We start from the raw sequence: 18,342 nt of genomic DNA, 5'->3' as shown, positions 1-18,342 counted from the left end.
GACGAATCTTCGGACTGGACTAGGTAGCCCGACCTATGCACACCTCTAGTCCACCCGAATTGAGATATATAAATTAAAACTGCAATGGACAGACCCAAAGTCGCAGCAGGCTCAAAGCCAGAGAGTAAAACAACAAAACATGTCTGAAGTAGCGAATAATCAAAACTCATGGTCTCTACACTTCTGCCCTGCAAACTTCATTTTCATTCCTACACACAATCTTTGTCCTTTCCTCATACATTATTTTCCCACACGAAATAAAGATACCTTCACCTTATGTAGTTACTGCTAAAAAACTTCTTTTTATTTCTTTGAACCTTTTTGGGATTAGAAATATGTTAAACAGAATCTTAAATTAAAAGTTAAATATTTTTTGGTTTAAATTTGATAATTTTTTTATGTCTCAATTATTATTTTTTAATTTATGCCTATAATTTGGTAATTATTCACACATTAAAACTTAAAACTTTTTTTTATCCAACTTGGCCCTTGAAAATTCTAAAGTACAAATCTTAACATAGAAACAATTATTTGCTCTAATGTTGTAATAATTACCAAAGTCAGGGAGTAATTTAAAAAAAAATTCAAGCGGGAAACAATTGCATAGTCCAAACCTTAATATAAGAATAATAATCAAATTTAAAACTTAATTCAAACAAAAAAATTTAAACTCTAATATGAAAAAATTATCAAATTCAAACTTAATGATAATCTAACTCTTAAATTAATATACTGAAAAAATTAAGTTTAATTCGGGTTTAAATTAAGTTGTAACCAACACTAGTGCATGGGGAGAAGGGAATTTGGCAACCAAATTGCTCATATAATAACCCAATAAACACTAGAAGATCCAAAAATCCTTCACAAGGTAAGCATCCAATCTACATGTGATAAGTTTATCCACATTTCCAGATTGGCAAAAAAAAATTAAATTAAATAAAGACAATGATAAACAAGAAAATGCCAAATCTTTACTTTAATCCAAGACAACCCCCCTTTTTTATTTATGTGGGGAAAAATATACATCATCGCTACCCCAAAAAACCAAAAAGATAAGTCTTGATAAATACCCAATTTGCACATATAAACTAGCACCAAAATATTACAAAGTGCAAAAGTAATCAAAGGGATTTCACTTTTGAGTTCTAATCAATACCTACTTAAATTTAAACACTAAGGAGATGATGAGGTTAAACCCTTATCAGTTAAACTACTATCCACATTGTTGGAGTACCGGCAAATGACTTTGCACTTGACTACATTGCCATAGACATAGAACCCTGGTGTGATCATGACCCGTACCATGCTTGGAACCAATTTCTTGGCTCTTTCTCCATCCATGTCCTCCATGTATACTGAATCAAACCTTACCCCTTTATCCACCCTGAAGATTGGTAAACCAGGATGCACCGAGTTGGCCAAAAGGTGAACCAACCACATACTCTTTGAGGCACCGAAAAAGGCTTGTAGCAATGGTTCAGGCCAAGCTCGGTTCCAACCCAACATAGCCACAATTTCATTCATTTTCCTGTCACAAAACTGGCTGAACTCCTGACTGAAATGCCTTGTTCCCTTATTCAGAACTTCCTCCCATGTTAGACCTTGTAATTCATTGAATGACTTGTAATTAGCTTCACAACGATCAATGGGGTTCAATATTTGGTTCACCGCGTTCTTTTGAAACCCGGTTGATTCAAAATCTTCAAAGAAAGCTTTGTTCAACAAAGCTTCGAGGTAAAGGAGAAGGCTTTTGGGGTTTTTCGAGTGAGAAATCTTCATATCATAAGGCTGTAAAAGCACAGATATTCTCTCATAAACTTTGCTACCCATGTGCCTTAATTGCATGGTGAGTGATCTACTTAAAAGCCTGATTGAAGACCTGGATTCAGATACAGAAGCCAAGAATTGCTGAACCACTTTCTCATTAGCTCCAATGACCCCATCTTGTTTCTTCACTTGATGAATATTATGAGTTTGACCCATTCTATAAGGAGAGTTGCTGTTACATTCATCTAGACCAGACTTCAAATTGTGGCAATATACTTCAAGCTTGTTAAGCTTCTTCTCAAGTTCAGCCATGGAATATTTTAACCTCGAAGCTTCCATTAATGCTTCATCTCTCTTCCTCGTAGCTTGAATAAGCTTGTGTGAGAGTTCAGCAGCAGCAATTTTCCATTGTTCTTCTCTGTCTGTAGACATATCAGTTGATTTAGGACTCTTCCTTGTTAAAGAATGGAAAATGGACTTGAAAATCCCATTTGGACTTGGCATGGAAAAGGAATGCTTGTTAACTCCATTGTTGTTGTCCAAAGGAACCACGGAGATCTTTTCCCTAGAATTTGGCCTGCACTTGTTGCAAGAAACCGAGCCATCTCCATCACCACCACCAGATTCCGAACGTTTCCTAGCGTTGGGTTTTCTAGTGGTTTTGTCATGGAGGGGTGTTGGGAGGTGCTTCGGCGTCAGCCCTTTGTCCGTCGTCACACTTGGTGTACCATCTTCTTGTTCTTCCCTTTCACATTCTTGAATCTGTACAACAACAACAACAACAAAGAGAAAGCCAAAGAATGAAACTTACAGGAAGAAAAAATAAAAAAAGAAGTACCCATTTATAAATTCTCGGGAAACAAACAGTAAAGGAACTTACAGGAGTGAAAAGAGGGGATTGGTAAGGTGGAGGAGGAGTAGGAGGAAGGGACTTGGAAGAACAAGGAGAAGATGAAGGAACCATGTTTTTCATTTTCTTCGTTGTTATCTCATAGTTGGGTCGGTTTTTTTGTTTGGTTTTTACTGATATATATATATACACGAGTATGAGAAAAAGAAATCCAAAGACGTGGGGTTATATGATTTTGAGGTTGATGATAATTTATTTTTTATTATAAATTAAAAAAAGAAAAAGAAAGAAAGAACAATGAGCTTTAATTTAATATAATTGAATAGATTTAGGGGTGATTTATCGTTTTCTTGGCAGTGTGGGAAGAGGGGTTGATTTATCGTCGTGTTGTAATCATGTTGTGAATCAGAGGTGTAATGTTACCATGCGCGGTCAAACGATATGGACAGTACATTGTTTGTGTTAGGTTTTTGTGCCCTTTGGTCCTTGAGCCACGTCATGACCACTTTCATTCAAATCATGAAAATAACATCCCCAAATTTAATAGACTGCCTTTACTATAGCTCACTAAATTTAAAGGTGTTAGATAAAAGGCTCATCAAATTAAACCATCTTTTATAAAGATGAGACGACTCTCCCTGCCAATGTTAGATATTCTATCACTTTCACTATCATTTATTTAGGGACAAAAAAAAAAAGGTTAAAATGAGACATTTATTTACCAAAACCCACATTTTGATGAAAACAAGGTTGTTTTAATTAAACCTAATATCATCATTATTGCATTATCTATATTTTCACGTGTACAACTGGTATTGGATCCGGTTTTTTAAATTATTTTAAATAATATTTAGATTTTTTTTAAGATATGAAAATTAACAAATTTTAAATCATATCATGCTAATATTATACTCGATCAAAATTCGAAGTATAATTGAACCGGATATCTAAACGAGAGAAAAGACCTCATAATGATATTTTCTCCACCTACAATTGCAAATCCAATATCTTATTTAAACAATATTAATTTTTTTCCCATTTGATTTAAGAAATGTGGATAATTCTATTTTTTCTACCCTAAGATTAACAAAGGAATAATAAAAAAAAGTTTAATTTTATTATCATTGTTGGGGAGGGGTCAACTCCATCCAAAGAAAAATTTGAAGTGTTATCTATTAGCCAGTTAGCTCGATTCTCTAACAATTGAAGGTATTATTCTCTAAGAAAAATTTAATCTCTCATACTTTGTCAAGGATTAATGTTATGTGAGTGACTACATTAAAATTTTGGTTCACAAAGCAAAAACTACCTCAATCATATGTAAATGTACAACCACCCACCAGAACAATTTAAGTGTCTCGTCCTTGAGTGGGTTGAAACCCTCTCCCGTCTTTGGACCATTGCCCATATATAACATAACGTACACAAAAAGGTTACTAGGTTAAGGCCTAATTAGAATAGCATGCCGCATATTAGTTAGCCACTAAATCTCTCTCAACAAATAAGGTTGTCGATTGTCATCCATGCACCGAGATTTGCCCCATTGAGCACGCCGAGAAATAGCCAATGGCGAATAGGTAAAAGCAAAAGAAATAAAAAAAATAGTTAGAAAGAGGGTTTCGTGGGGAGCGGTGCTACGTGACATTTAGTTAAAAAGGAAATTTTCCACATCATTAGTTTTATTGACCATTACACAACTCAACCAGCATTCATTACCTGCTTGGTTGAACCTATTCCAATTTAGGCCGTCATTGTAGAAATAGAAAGACCACAATAAAAAAAGAAAGGGTTTAACAGGTATCGAACAAGAAGAGTTGGCACGACGGTGGTTAAACACTTTATACTAGTTGGGTTTTGAGATAAAAGAGTTCTACCAGAATCAATTAATGTAAAACTACTAATCTTGGGTGTTCAGTTTGAAAATTTAATGCAAACTGGTTCAATTATAATACTGGGCTTCTTTTGTTTTTGCAATATATAGCAGTGGCACTTTTGGCATGTTATTAGGCACCCACTGATTAATTGATTGATATCATTAATTTGGCCCGTTTTTTAAATAATAATAATAAGTAAAAGTATTGCAGAGAATTTTTTTACTAAAAGTCGGATTGTATTTTATTTTTTATACTTAAAAAATTAAAAAATTAATTATTTTATGTTAGATTAATGAGTAAATTTATCTTTTTTATTAAAAAAGTTTGTCTTTTTATATTGTTAAAAGTTAATATAGTTGATAGAATAATCAGACAGTGATACTTAGCGTGCTAAGTGTATCTCACAAAAAAGTCAGTTTCCTCTTTAATCTAATGTAAATAAATTAATTTATTTATTTTTTAACAAAAAAATAAAATTTAATCTAATTTCTGATACAAGATATCTATGATATTTTTATCAAAGGATGATGTACTAATCGCTTCACAATATCACATAGCAAAACCTTAAATAACAAAATGAGCTTTTTATTTGTTTATGGGAAAGTAATGGTGAGTAAAATCAACAACAATTAAAACTTTTAAATTGAATTTGACGAATTGATTGAATCAAAAATGGAAATCGAAAATTAATAATTGATTGCCACATCTCCTGTCATCAACCTCAAACAAAATTGAATACATTATGTGTGAACAAGTAGTGACATTTAAGAGGCTATTAAATTCCCCCGTCTCCCATATCGCAAGCCCTTAACTACCAGCAATAATAACTAAATGGAATCCACCAACTGGGTCGCTCCCATGCACCCGATCAGTCTTGCATGTGAGGGTAAATAAATGGGACAATGGGGCTAAGACAGAGAGATGAGTGGTCCCATTGGCTGCCAGCAAAGTTTGGAGCGCTGACTCGAGTGATGTATACTCTGTTTCTGTCTTTTTATCGTGTGGGAATCACGTGTGTAGGCGTCCACGATTGGCTTCCTCTGCATGGGGGACTCAACTTTAATACCTGATTTTGGCTCTCTTTTTCACGGATTAGTACACTTTTTTTTTTGGCCGTCGATTATTATATATGTTTGGGGTGAAATGAAGTATCTTATCATAATTATAGAATTGTCAGAGTTTTATATGTTAATTTTTTGAACTTCAATGTGATTATATATATACACTAGTTATCGGAGTTTTAAAGCGGGTCTAACAAAATGAATTGTAGCTTTCATACATTCTGTATATGAAGGGGGTGGAAAATCAAGTTTTTTTTTTTTAAATTTGGTTGTAATATTTGTAAGATTTTTCCTTGAAAACTAAGGTGTGGCCTTCATTAATTTTGAAAATTATAAAATGTTGATGCACACAACATTTAATATCAAGTTATTTGTGGTATGCGAAGGAATTTCATTATGGTGTGTGGAAATATTTCACACGGCATTGCGTTCATAAAATTGGCAGTCAATCTTGTGCGCCTGCTTTATTAGACAAATTCAATTGTCATTTCACAATAAAAACAATGATATTATTTATTTTTTAAAAGCATACTGATGACCTTATTTAATGAAAAAAAAAACAAATTCAATTTTCATTTCACAATAAAACAATGATATTATTTATTTATTTTTAATACTGAACTTAATTAATGAAAGGAAATCATAAGTACAAGACTATTCGGCTGCTGCACCCCTATTGGATCCTTAAACGGTGCCTTATCCTTCCAAGCAAAACGAAAAGCAAAACTGCATCAAAACTGGTTCGTTTCCTCCATCATCCGGTGATAGGTATATGGTCTGTGTAGGTGTGAGAGTGCCCATTTAATTCTGAGGTCGCCGGAGTCCCTAAATGGCTTATCCTCCGGCTCAGAAATCCACCCTTTATTCCCTTCTCTGCAACCCGCTTCGATCTCGGCATGCCTCTTCATCCACCCTCGCCGGCTCTTCTTCTATCCAGTACACAAAGGAGACATAGCGCCTCCCTTCCTCTGCTAGAACATGGTTTGCGCTATTTGCGGTTCTAGGCATGAATCCGAAACTACTATATTGAAATCGTCGGGCTCTCACCTTTATTTCTTTGATTAAGCCCCATATATAATAAGATTTGTCTTCCACTGTTGGCTTCCCTTTCTTAATATGCCTTGATGAATGTTATTAGTCCATAGATATTTTAACCTGCTCCGTCCTGATAGCTTTTGTTTCTGTTGTACCAAATGCCCCCAAAAGTAATAGCCATCCATCTGTTTTTTATTTGACTGTTATTAACAAATTCGGTTGCTAACCATAGTTTCCAACTATGCTCTTCGTTATTGGCGGAGAAATCTATTTCCACCCCCTGAAGGATTTGTCGAGTGAATGGACAGTCATAGAACACATGGGCCACTACTCCACGCAGCCCGACAAACAGGACAGTGACTCACCGCAACAATTTTCCAGCCTGTAATCTTTATTTTACTTGCAATGTTTAGAGCCTATAATCTTTTGTAAAAAGTATGTAATGTCTGATCTGAACTCATTGATTCCTCACCCAAAATGTCTGATTCACCTGTTAGGAGCCTTTTGTAAATACTTTTAACCGAATAGACTCCTGTGCTATCTTCTCGCCATACAATTTCATCTGTTTGGTCAATGCTAGGCAGCGGAATAGTCACGATTCGCCCTTGCTTGTTCTTAGTCAAATAATGTTCTTAAGGCTTTTGTTTTCCAGGTAGCAGTATCTTGATTTATTAGATCGGCAACAATTGTGTAGTTTATATCGATATTCTGAACCGACACTCTTCCTCGTCCATGTCTCGAAAGCCAAAAAACGTTCCAAATGTTAATCGCCGTTCCACTGTCCACTTCCACTAATCCACCAGCACTCCATATATTACGCCAGGTATAGGAAGGATAAGAACTTAATCTTGAGCTCGTAAATCGCCATTTGGATAGTATTTGGCTTTCATAACTCGTGCAAATAAGCAATTTGGCTATGATAACAATCGCCAGCCCTGTTTCGTTAGAAGGGCTACATTAAATTTTGCTAAATCCCTAAATCCTAGTTCTCCATCCGGTTTGGCCTCGCACAACAACCTCCATTGACCCCATTGTATACATTTTTTCAATTTATAATTACGCCACCAATATCTACTTATTATATGTGAAAATATAAAATAAAATAAAAAACACACGCATTTTTACTTGGAAATTCTTTCGGGAAAAAGTCACGGGCAGAGGAGAAAAAAATTCACTATGTCGAATTCGAATAATTACAAGAGGGATAGACTATGTCTATTTATAGGCTTGTAAAGCCATATTCTAGTAAGATTGAAACACCTTATTCTAATCAATATAAAATAGATGGAGTTTAATAAGGTCTAAACAACTTTATTCTAAAATAAAATAAAAGAAGTGTAGTTCTATATGGATTTTACTTTTATTTTATTTTACCACTGTATTTTAATTAAATAAGGATTCGGGTCATTTAATTCTAACAATCTCCATCTTGACACGAATTCTCAATGAACAAGTTCTTCATCGCGAACTCTTAACGAACAAGTTCTCCACCTCATCCATAAAACCCCTTAAGGGCTTAACTTCAATAATGGACACTAACCAAGTTTAAGCAATGCTCAAACTTGGTTATTGGAAGTGACTTACTCATTATATCTGCAGGATTTTCATGAGTACTAATTTTGCTTACAACAATATCACCGCGAGCAATAATATCACGAACAAAATGATACCGAATATCAATGTGTTTTGTTCTCTCATGAAACATTTGATCTTTTGTAAGGAGGGTTGCATTCTGACTGTCACAAAATACTGTACTGATTTGAAGATCTTCATTGAGTTCACTAAAGAGTCCCTTTAACCAGATAGCTTCTTTACAAGCCTCAGTAATCGCCATGTACTCAGCTTTAGTGGTAGACAAAGCGACTGTAGTTTGCGAAGTGACTTTCCAACTGATTGCACAACCTTCGATTGTAAAGACATAACCTGTAAGAGATCTTTTTCTATCAAGGTTTCCAGTAAAATCAACATCAACATACCCAATGACTCCATCTCCAGTTCTTCCAAACTGTAAGCAAACATCAGTAGTACCTCATAAGTATCTTAAAATTCACTGAACTGTTTTCCAGTGTTCTTTACCGGGATTCACCATATATCTGGTAACTATACTGACTGCATATGATAAATCTGGACGTGAACAAACCATAGCATACATGAGAGATCCCACTGCACTAGAGTATGAAATATGTGACATGTACTCAATCTCATCATCTGATTGTGATGACAAAGTTGATGAAAGTCTGAAATGGGCTGCTAAAGGAGTACTAACAGGCTTAGCACTCTGCATATTGAACCTACAAATAACTTTCTCAATGTACACCTTCTGACTTAGGTGCAATTTACTTATTTTTCTATCTCTGAGAATCTCCATACCAAGTATCTTCTTTGCTGGTCTTAGATCTTTCATCACAAATTCTTCACTTAGTTGGGCTTTGACCTTTCTTATCTCTCCTTTTATCTTTTGTTGCTATCAACATGTCATCAACATAAAGAAGTAGATATTCAAAAGAACCATCACTGTTTTTCTTAAAGTAAACACAACTATCAAAATTACTTCTTTTGAAATCATGAGAAGTCATAAATGAATCAAACCTCTTATACCACTGCCTTGTTGACTGTTTCAAACTGTAAAGGGACTTTTTCAACAATTAAACATAGTCCTATTTTTCTGAGACTGTAAAACCCTCTGGTTGTTATACGTAAATATCCTCTTTAAGTTCTCCATGTAAAAATGCAATTTTCATATCTAACTACTTAAGCTCCACATCATGCATGACCACAATACCAAGAAAAGCTCGAATCGAACCATGCTTCACAACTGGGTAGAACACATCTATGAAGTTCACTCCTGGGATTTGGCTGTAACCCCTTGCAACAAGCCTTACTTTATATCTGGGTTCTTCAACTCCTGAAGTCCCTTCTTTCTTTTTAAACACTCATTTACAACGAATGGCCTTTTTACTTTTAGGAAGTTTCACAAGATCCCATGTTCTGTTTTTGTGGAGTGATTCTATCTCCTCTTGCATAGCAAACATCCATTTTTCTGAGTTTTCATAGCTAACTGCCTCAGAATAATTAGATGGCTCTTGATTCGCATCTATATCTTCAGCTACATTTAAAGCATAAGCAACTAGATCAGCCTCGGCATACTTCTTTAGAGGTTTAATTTCTTTTCTAGTTTTGTTTTTGGCGATAGAATATTGCGGTGAAAAAGCCTCTATTCTCAATTTTTATACTGGCTTGAGGAGTTAACTATGTATTAATTTGATGCTCCACCTGCTTTTGATTTTCTTTATTGGAAGAGTCTTTAAGAGATAAGTTAGGTAGCATAGCAATTTTATAAAAAATAACATCTCTACTGATCACAACTTTTCTATTTTCAGGACACCATAACTTATACCCTTTTACACCAGCTTTATAATTAAGAAAAACACATTTAATGGATCTTGGTTCCAATTTTTCATTATCAACATAAGCATACACGGGGCACCCAAAGATCTTTAAATCAGAATAACTAGCAGGATTACCAGACCATACCTCTTATGGAGTCTTTTTTTCAATGGCAACGGATGGGGATCGGTTGATCAAAAAACATGCAGTAGAGGCTGCTTTGGCCCAAAACGAATTTGGTAAGTTGGTATTTGACAACATACATTGAACCTTCTCTATGATCGTTCTGTTCATTCGTTCTGCAATGCCATTTTGCTGTGGAGTATGGCGAACTGTCAAGTGTCTTACGATCCCTTCTTACTTGCACAATCTATTAAACTCATTAGAACAGAACTCTAAGCCATTGTCTGTGCGGAGGTATTTTATTTGTTTTTCCATTTATTTTTCAATCATAATTTTCCAAGACTTAAATGCGGAAAACACATCACTTTTCTACTTCAAGAAGAACGCCCAAACTTTTTTGGAAAAATCATCAATAAAAGTTAGCATATAATTAGCTCCACCTCTCGAAGGCACTCTAGATGGCCCCCACAGATCAGAATGAAAATACTCTAACGTTCCCTTTATGTTATGGATTCCTCTGGTGAATCGAACTCTCATTTGCTTCCCAAAAACACAATGCTCACAGAAATTCAGTTTGCAAATTCCTTGCCCATCAAGAAGTCCTCTTTTGCTCAATTCTACCATGCCATTCTCACTCATATGCCCTAGGAACATATGCCAAAGTTTAGTAATATCATCATCTGAAAAGGAAGAGGAAGCGACAGCTGCATCACCAGTAACAGTAGAACCCTGCAAAACATATAACTTGGCAGTCTTTCTCTACCCTTTCATCACAATAAGGGAACCTTTGGAAATCTTTAAAACCCCACTTTCAGCTGTGTATCTGTACCCTTTTGAATCAAGAGTACTTAACGAAATTAAATTTCTTTTCCATTCTGGAACATGTCGTACGTCACTAAGTGTTTTGACAACTCCATCAAACATCTTAATTTTAATTGTTCCAACACCTGCGATTTTACGCGAAGCATTATTTCCCATCAAAATAACACCTTCAGACACTGTTTCGTAAGTTGTAAACCAATCCCGATTGAGACTCATGTGGAAGGTGCAGCCTGAATCAAGTATCCACTCCTCGCTCACTTTAGAATTGTTGACTGAAGCGACTAGAAGTTCACCATTGCTGTAGTCTTCTACAACATCAGCTTCACTGGAATTTTTTGGTTGTTTTCCCTTTTGATTCGCAGCCTCCCTTTTAATCTTTTTCTGTAGCTTATAGCACTCAGATTTAATGTGCCCTTTTTTCTTGCAGAAGTTACAAGTTTTACCTTTATTTGAAGATTTTGATCTACCTTTAGATTTACCGCTAGAATTCCGTTCCTGTGTCCTTCCACGATCATTATCAGTATTCCGATCTTGTCTTCCACGAATAATGAGACCCTCTCTCTGAGAGTCGGGTTTAACCACAAGATGCTTCATTTTATTATACGAGGTCAAAGAATCATAAACCTCATCAACTGTGAGAGACTCGCGGCTATATAAAAACGTGTTTCTAAAGGTTGAATAAGACGAGGGCAACGAACAAAGTAGAACCAACCCTAGATCTTCCTTATCATACTGAACCTCCATGGCCTCCAAGTTTGAGAGAATTTCTTTAAACACTATTAAGTGTTCATGTACAGACGCACCTTCCTTCAAACGATGAGCATAAAGACGCTACTTCATATGCAACTTGCTTGTTAGAGTTTTCGACATGCATATTTGTTCTAGCCTCTTCCACAATGCAGCGCCGATCTTCTCTTTCATCACATCCTGCAAAATTTCGTTGGATAAATGCAGATGTAATTGTGTTAACGCCTTTCGATCCTTACGCTTCTTCTCTTCATTTCTTAATATCGAAAGCATCTTATCTATCCCTAGCAAGGCATCCTCCAGATCCATCTGTGCAAGAACTGCTTGCATCTTAATCTGCCACAATGCAAATCTGGTGTTGCGATCCAACAGCGGAATTTCATACTTCAAAGACGTCATTACCGTGATCGGGATGAACAACCCAAAAGCTCTGATACCAATTTGTGAAAATAAAATAAAATAAAATAAAATAAAATAAAAAATACACAAATTTTTACGTGGAAACTTTTTCGGGAAAAAATCACGGGTAGAGGAGAAGAAAATTCACTATGTCGTATTCGAATAATTACAAGAAGAATAGACTATGTCTATTTATAGGCTTGTAAAACCATATTCTAGTAAGACTGAAACACCTTATTTTAATCAATATAAAATAGATAGAGTTTAAGAAGGTTTAAAAAACCTTATTCTAAAATAAAATAAAAGAAGTGTAGTTCTATATAGATTTTACTTTTATTTTATTTTATCACTGTATTTTATTTAAATAAAGATTCGAGTCATTTAATTCTAACATTATACTTTCAAGATCACGACATAATATAATATGTAAAAGGAAGCATTACATAGCATAAATGGGTATAGCTTGTACTATTGATTTAATGAATACCTCATTTCCTACCAATGATAATTGTCGAGCGCTCCAATTCTCAATATTGTAAATGAACCTTCCCGTCTTCAAAATTTGCAAAATCGTCTTCTTTTTTGTCGCCCAACCATTGTTGGCATCCTAAGGTAATTCTCTGGTTTGCTTGAAATTTGCACTCCTAAAACATTCCCAATTTGTTCCTTTGCTTCATTGAGTACATTGTTGTTGAAATAAATAAGGGATTTGTCAAAATTCACTAATTGGCTCGACATCCCTCATAATCCATCACAATAGCTTTTATGTTATTAGCGCTTTCTATGGTAGCCTCTCCAAATAAGATATACTATTGTTTGCAACAAAAAAAAAACAAATGGGTTAGTGATAATTTACTCCCTCCTACACGTGCTCCTATAATGACCCTATCTCTTTTAGCTATCTTGAGTAAGCTAGATAAGCCTTTTGCACAAACTAGGAAGAGGTATGGGGTCGAAATTCCTCCCCCTAAACTACATTAAAAATGACCGAATGCAATACTGTTTTCACACAACTCATTATCAAATAAATCTAGGAATTTGAAAAACGCAATGAAAAATAAATTTGAGAAAAAAAGTAGAGTTCTAAATTTTTTTTCCAAAATTATAATAAACATTTAATTAGGATTGTATCTTTTCGATTCGTCTAGGATAGACGCTTTAATCGATTAGAATTATTCACTAACCTCAAACTCACATCTAGCAAGTGTGGGCTCACTTTGAATCGAATTTTTTTTCATAAAACTATTAACTAGGTAATTTCATCATTTCTCTAAATTTTGGGGTTAGGTTGTAAATAAAAAAATTATTAAAATTATTAAGATAATATTATTTTTGGAATAGTTAATGTGAAATCAAATTATTCGATAGAGTCCTAGTAGGAGTGTGATTCCTCTATTGCTCAACCATTGAAGGACCACCTGCCAGCCATCGGAATGTTGTTGTCAAAGTCGTCGGCACCGTCATGTCTGGTGGTGCTGGCGTGAACTTTCATGTCATCTTGAGCTAGTTCGGCTGTTGTCGGTTCAGTCTGGGTCAATGACAGCTCAACCAATTCGGTCTTGCCATTGGTTGAACCGTCGACCTGGTTTCACATACCGTGCTCGATTCGATCAGTTTTGGAACTCGGTATCGGTTTTGGGTTCTCGAGTCCAATTTTTTATCTTCTGTTCAATTTTCAAGTTCAATTTCCTATTGTGCTAATCGACAGACTTGAAAATTAATTTTAAAAAATATCATATTTATTTTAATTAATTTAATTTTACTTGATCAAAATTAATTTTCCTAGATCAAAATTAATTTTCCTAAAAATCACTTAGATTTTTCAAAATTATTTTTTTAAGAAATTTTTTCTAGTAGAACAATTCTTACGACTACTTAATTTAATTCCTCATCGAATAAATTAACTCAATTAAATTATTTTCAAAGTCATAATTTTTTTCTGATTAAAATGCAATCCGATCGAGCTTTTGTTGAGCTAGTAAAGAGACCAATCAAACATATAAAATTAAGCTCAAGTAATTGTAATTATATTCAAAAGTATCGTTCCAACAATTCGCAATTTATTTAATCATAGAGTTAGTCTACAAGAAGTATAATAATTAAAAACTTCTTATTGTATATTCTACGAAAATAATTCATTCAGCTACTTTTCCAATGACCTCGTCATGTGTGTGTTATCTTTATATGATATCTTTGATTCCTTTAAGTTAAATTTGTTCACTCAATACAATCATGTTTTATCTCATTGTCACTATCGCGTCTTCTTAATGATTAATATGATCATTGTCAACAACTAATTGTACTCGTTCGAAATAAACTACCCATTGTTACGTTTTATATTTATCACATAATACCAATAAAAGGATATCATTAACTCTTTAATCAAGCTATGAATTTCATTGTTTCGAGTAAAGTCATGTCACACACAAGTTATGTACCCAACATACCGATTAGTGGGCTCGATCATCTTTAGATCATAAGCCTCAACTTATATCAAAGCACATGAATTACATACACATGGTCAGTAATTAACTCAAGATTTAGGTAAATCACAACATGTATGTCACAAGTAAATTAATTCACAAATGAATTTATAATTAATTTGTCTTAGGTCAATTCCAATATATCATTCTTTAAATGAATACATCTATGTAAACATTTAGATTATCTTACGGTATAATCCTTCTAAGTATTTGAATCAAATGTTCAGTTTAATTATTTTAAGGGATTATGGACTCGTTTAGATTATCTACTAAAGTAAATTGTCTTTCTCACAATGTAAATGTTCTTACAGTACCACTTATCATCAGTTTAAACATAGACAATCAATGAGTTAATATATTAAACAACTTGAAATTTTCTAAATCAATTCTAAACACATACTTATTATGTTCAGCCAATATATTCAACAATTATCATTAGTTTATACACACCAATTTCTCATCCAAAACTAAGTTAATACCTTATCAACTATAAGCTAAACTATAAGCTAAGTATCGATTGCATTTCATACAGAATCATATATATATTTCTTACTATTCCAAGATCATTAGCACTATGACATATCACACCAATTTGACTAGATTTAAAACCATTTACGATTTATAATCAATTTACCATATTCAAACAAAAACCTTTAAAGCCCAAAAATGCTTATGTATATGTATATATGGTTATATATCAAAATTGACTCAACTTAGGTGCATGCCTTGTAACCAATAAAAGGAATTTATACAAACATTGTTGAGTATGAGATTTTGATTGGATGTTGAAGTCGATGCTCAGGATGTAATAGCCCAATTTTCACTAGTGTCAGAAACAGTGATTCAAGATCACTAAAATTCGATAAGTGAGTTTAAAAATTTTATTATTTAGTGTTTATGAGCCAACCGTGAATTTAGGAAAGCTATGAAATAGTGATTTGTGCCTTAGAAATAATTATTAGGTTAATTAGTCTCGAAAATAAGGTATCGAGACCTTGATTTTATAAACCAAATCGTAAATACTTTTATAAATATTTACGGAGTATCATTGGGTTAGTATAAAAGTTTCGTTAGGAAATTTTAACGTTTTGATAGTTAATTAATTAAAAAAGACTAAATCGAAAAATGTGTAAAATTTACTAAAATGATTAAATAGCACAAGTGCTAAATAAGAGAGGACCAAAAAGGCAATTAAACCCATATTTGAAGGCATAGACGGAACAAGCAGGAAAAAAATCAAGAAATTGGATGAAATAAGGGCCAAATTAGAAATTTTGTAAATTAACCAAATAAAACAAAGACCAAATTGACTTTCTAAACATTTCTTCATCAATCTTCAGCCAAAAACAGCCATAGAAGAGCCCTTAGAGTTGGTTTTTTATATTTTTAATCCATGTGAATTTAATTATTTCTCTTTTCTTGGAATTTTTATGTTTTTGAGACTTTTACAACTAAGTCCAACTATATGTTTCATTTGTTTTTGATTTCATGTGTAATTTTGAAAGTTACCATTAATGAGTGCTGTATATTTATGATGAATTAAAATGGAATTGAAGCTCTAATTTTGTTATGTGTTTTTGAGACTTTCACAACTAAGTCCAACTATATGTTTCATTTGTTTTTGATTTCATGGGTAATTTTGAAAGTTACCATTAATGGGTGCTGTATATTTATGATGAATTAACATGTAATTGAAGCTCTAATTTTGTTGTGTGATGATTTTATTGAGTGATTTCAATAGAAATTGATTTTTAAGACTAAATTGTGAAGAATAAAATAATTAGGGTTTTTTATTGAATTTATATGAATCAAAGGCTGTAAAGTAGCTTATAATGATGGAATAAATTGTTAATTAATAAAAATTAACTCAATTGATGGGTTAATTGATCAATGACTAAATTATAAAAAGAAAATATAAAAGTTCGGGTAAATGTGTAATTTCAAAAATTGAAGGGCATAAATTTTTAAGTGAATTAGAATTGAATTTGATGCTGATGAACGAAAATTTTATATTATAGATCAAGAACCCGAAGATAAACGTGGAAAAGAGAAATTAACAGATTAGTCCCTGAATTTCTATTGTAATACCCCAAAAATTTCTATAGTAAATAATCTTTGATATAGTAAAATAAGAAAATAAAGTGACAAAAAGGAAAATTTTGAGTTATGACAACATTGAGAAGTAAATTATGATATCTTGATTCAAGAAAGGGCTAAATTGTAAAAGTGAAAAAAGTTTTGTGGCCCAAGAGTAAATACTCAAAATTTGAGGGATTAAAGTGTAAATATGAAAAATTGGAAGAAATAATAGTAAAAATATTTTAAGGGTGGAATGATCTAGAAACCAAGAAAAATTGATGAATTAGGACCATATTGAATAGGTGAAGAATTATGAGGGACTAAATTGTAATTTTACCAAATTAAGTGATGACTCAAGAATGAAATTTTAAAAGATCACAAAGGAAAAAATGGTCAATTGGAAGAGAGAGAATTCTAGAAGGCAATAATGATGCTAGAGATATTTTGATGTTTTATAATTATTTAATTAGATAAATATTATTTTATTAATATTTTAATAAGATAATTTATTATTATTATTTTATTATATAAAGAAAGAAAGGTGAGGAATTCTCATCCATCTTTCCCATGCAAAACCAATGTGAGAGGAAGAAGAAGAAATGAAGTTTCATTTCTTTATAATTTGGTCCTTCTACCAAAAATTTACCATTTTCACCCAAAAATCAAAAGAATTTCCATAGCTACCAAGAGAGAAAAATGTTAAAGAGACAATGAGAAGTTAGAATATCAAGTTGGATTCAAGAAATGGAAGTTGAAGGAGAGAGAAAATCAAGATGAAGATTGAAATCAATAGAATAAGGTAAGAACATCGTCATTTCAATATATTTTTAAGTTTGATATTATTGAAAAAGCATGTGATTGATATTAATGTAGAGTTTCCTTACATATGGTCCTATGTTCTTGATATATCAGTGAAGAGAATATAAGAGAAAGTGAAGGGAAATAGTGTAGAAAAAGAAAATAAGAGTGTTATAAACATGATAATTAATATTTTGCACTAAAAACAATTTTTGGTAGCAGCAGTGGTCTAAATTTGAAAAATCACAAAAAATTGTGTAAATTGAATTAGAAGTTGAATAAAATATGGAGTTAAATTTTATTAAGTCTAATTTTTCATGGAAGAAACAATGTAAGCAATGAAATTGTAAATTGTGAGATATAACAAATTTAGTTAGACAATGTCAGAATGATTTTGGGTTCCCCTGTTTTGACTTTGAAAAATCATAAAACACTGGATAAAAATAATTATGGAATTAAATTTATATTCTTAGAATTCTGAATTAGTATATTTTCAAGAGAAATAAACAGGAACATCATTTGAATCCTGTACGATGAGATAATTAATTTTTAGTGAAGAAGGGTCAGAACTATCAGACAGCAGAACAGGGGTGACTTTAAAGAATAAATTGTACTTATTGGCTAAATAAAAAATTCTGAAAATTTTATGATAAGAAGATATGTGAGTTTAGTTTCATGGAAAATTAGAGGATCTTAATTTTGAGTTCTGTAGCTGAAGATATAAATAATTTAGTGACTATGACGCAAATGAACAGTTTTGAATCTACATATAAGTAAATAATGAAATTATTAATAATGTTACTTGTAGCACGTTATATAAATTAAGGATGTGGAATGGAGAGGAGGAGTAGGAAAAATAACTATATGAATTTTCAGCTAGTAAAGGTTTTGTTGGGTTTTTCACGCAGGAAGAAAAA

General features: G+C 32.9%; 1 protein-coding gene across 1 annotated transcript; it reads right to left on the bottom strand.

Annotated features, from left to right (window-relative positions):
- Positions 1-949: 949 nt before the first annotated feature.
- On the bottom strand, positions 950-2,856 carry LOC107926993 (IRK-interacting protein). Its single transcript, XM_016857948.2, has 2 exons — positions 2,648-2,856; positions 950-2,529 (listed from the first exon to the last, which is right to left on the bottom strand). The coding sequence occupies exons 1-2, from the start codon at positions 2,738-2,740 to the stop codon at positions 1,174-1,176; spliced, it is 1,449 nt and encodes a 482-aa protein (XP_016713437.1). The 5' UTR covers positions 2,741-2,856; the 3' UTR covers positions 950-1,173.
- Positions 2,857-18,342: the final 15,486 nt, after the last annotated feature.

Source organism: Gossypium hirsutum, chromosome A08 (genome assembly GCF_007990345.1).
Source record: "Gossypium hirsutum isolate 1008001.06 chromosome A08, Gossypium_hirsutum_v2.1, whole genome shotgun sequence".
NCBI classification, from domain to species: Eukaryota; Viridiplantae; Streptophyta; class Magnoliopsida; order Malvales; family Malvaceae; genus Gossypium; species Gossypium hirsutum.
This window is presented reverse-complemented; position numbering and strand designations above follow the sequence as displayed.

Bases quoted from the DNA above. Each gene is read 5' to 3' on its own strand.
- LOC107926993 (XM_016857948.2), bottom strand. From the start codon at position 2,740: ATGAAAAACATGGTTCCTTCATCTTCTCCTTGTTCTTCCAAGTCCCTT. The intron at 2,530-2,647 runs GTAAGTTCCTTT...GTTGTTGTACAG, and splicing joins AATCCCCTCTTTTCACTCCT to ATTCAAGAATGTGAAAGGGA.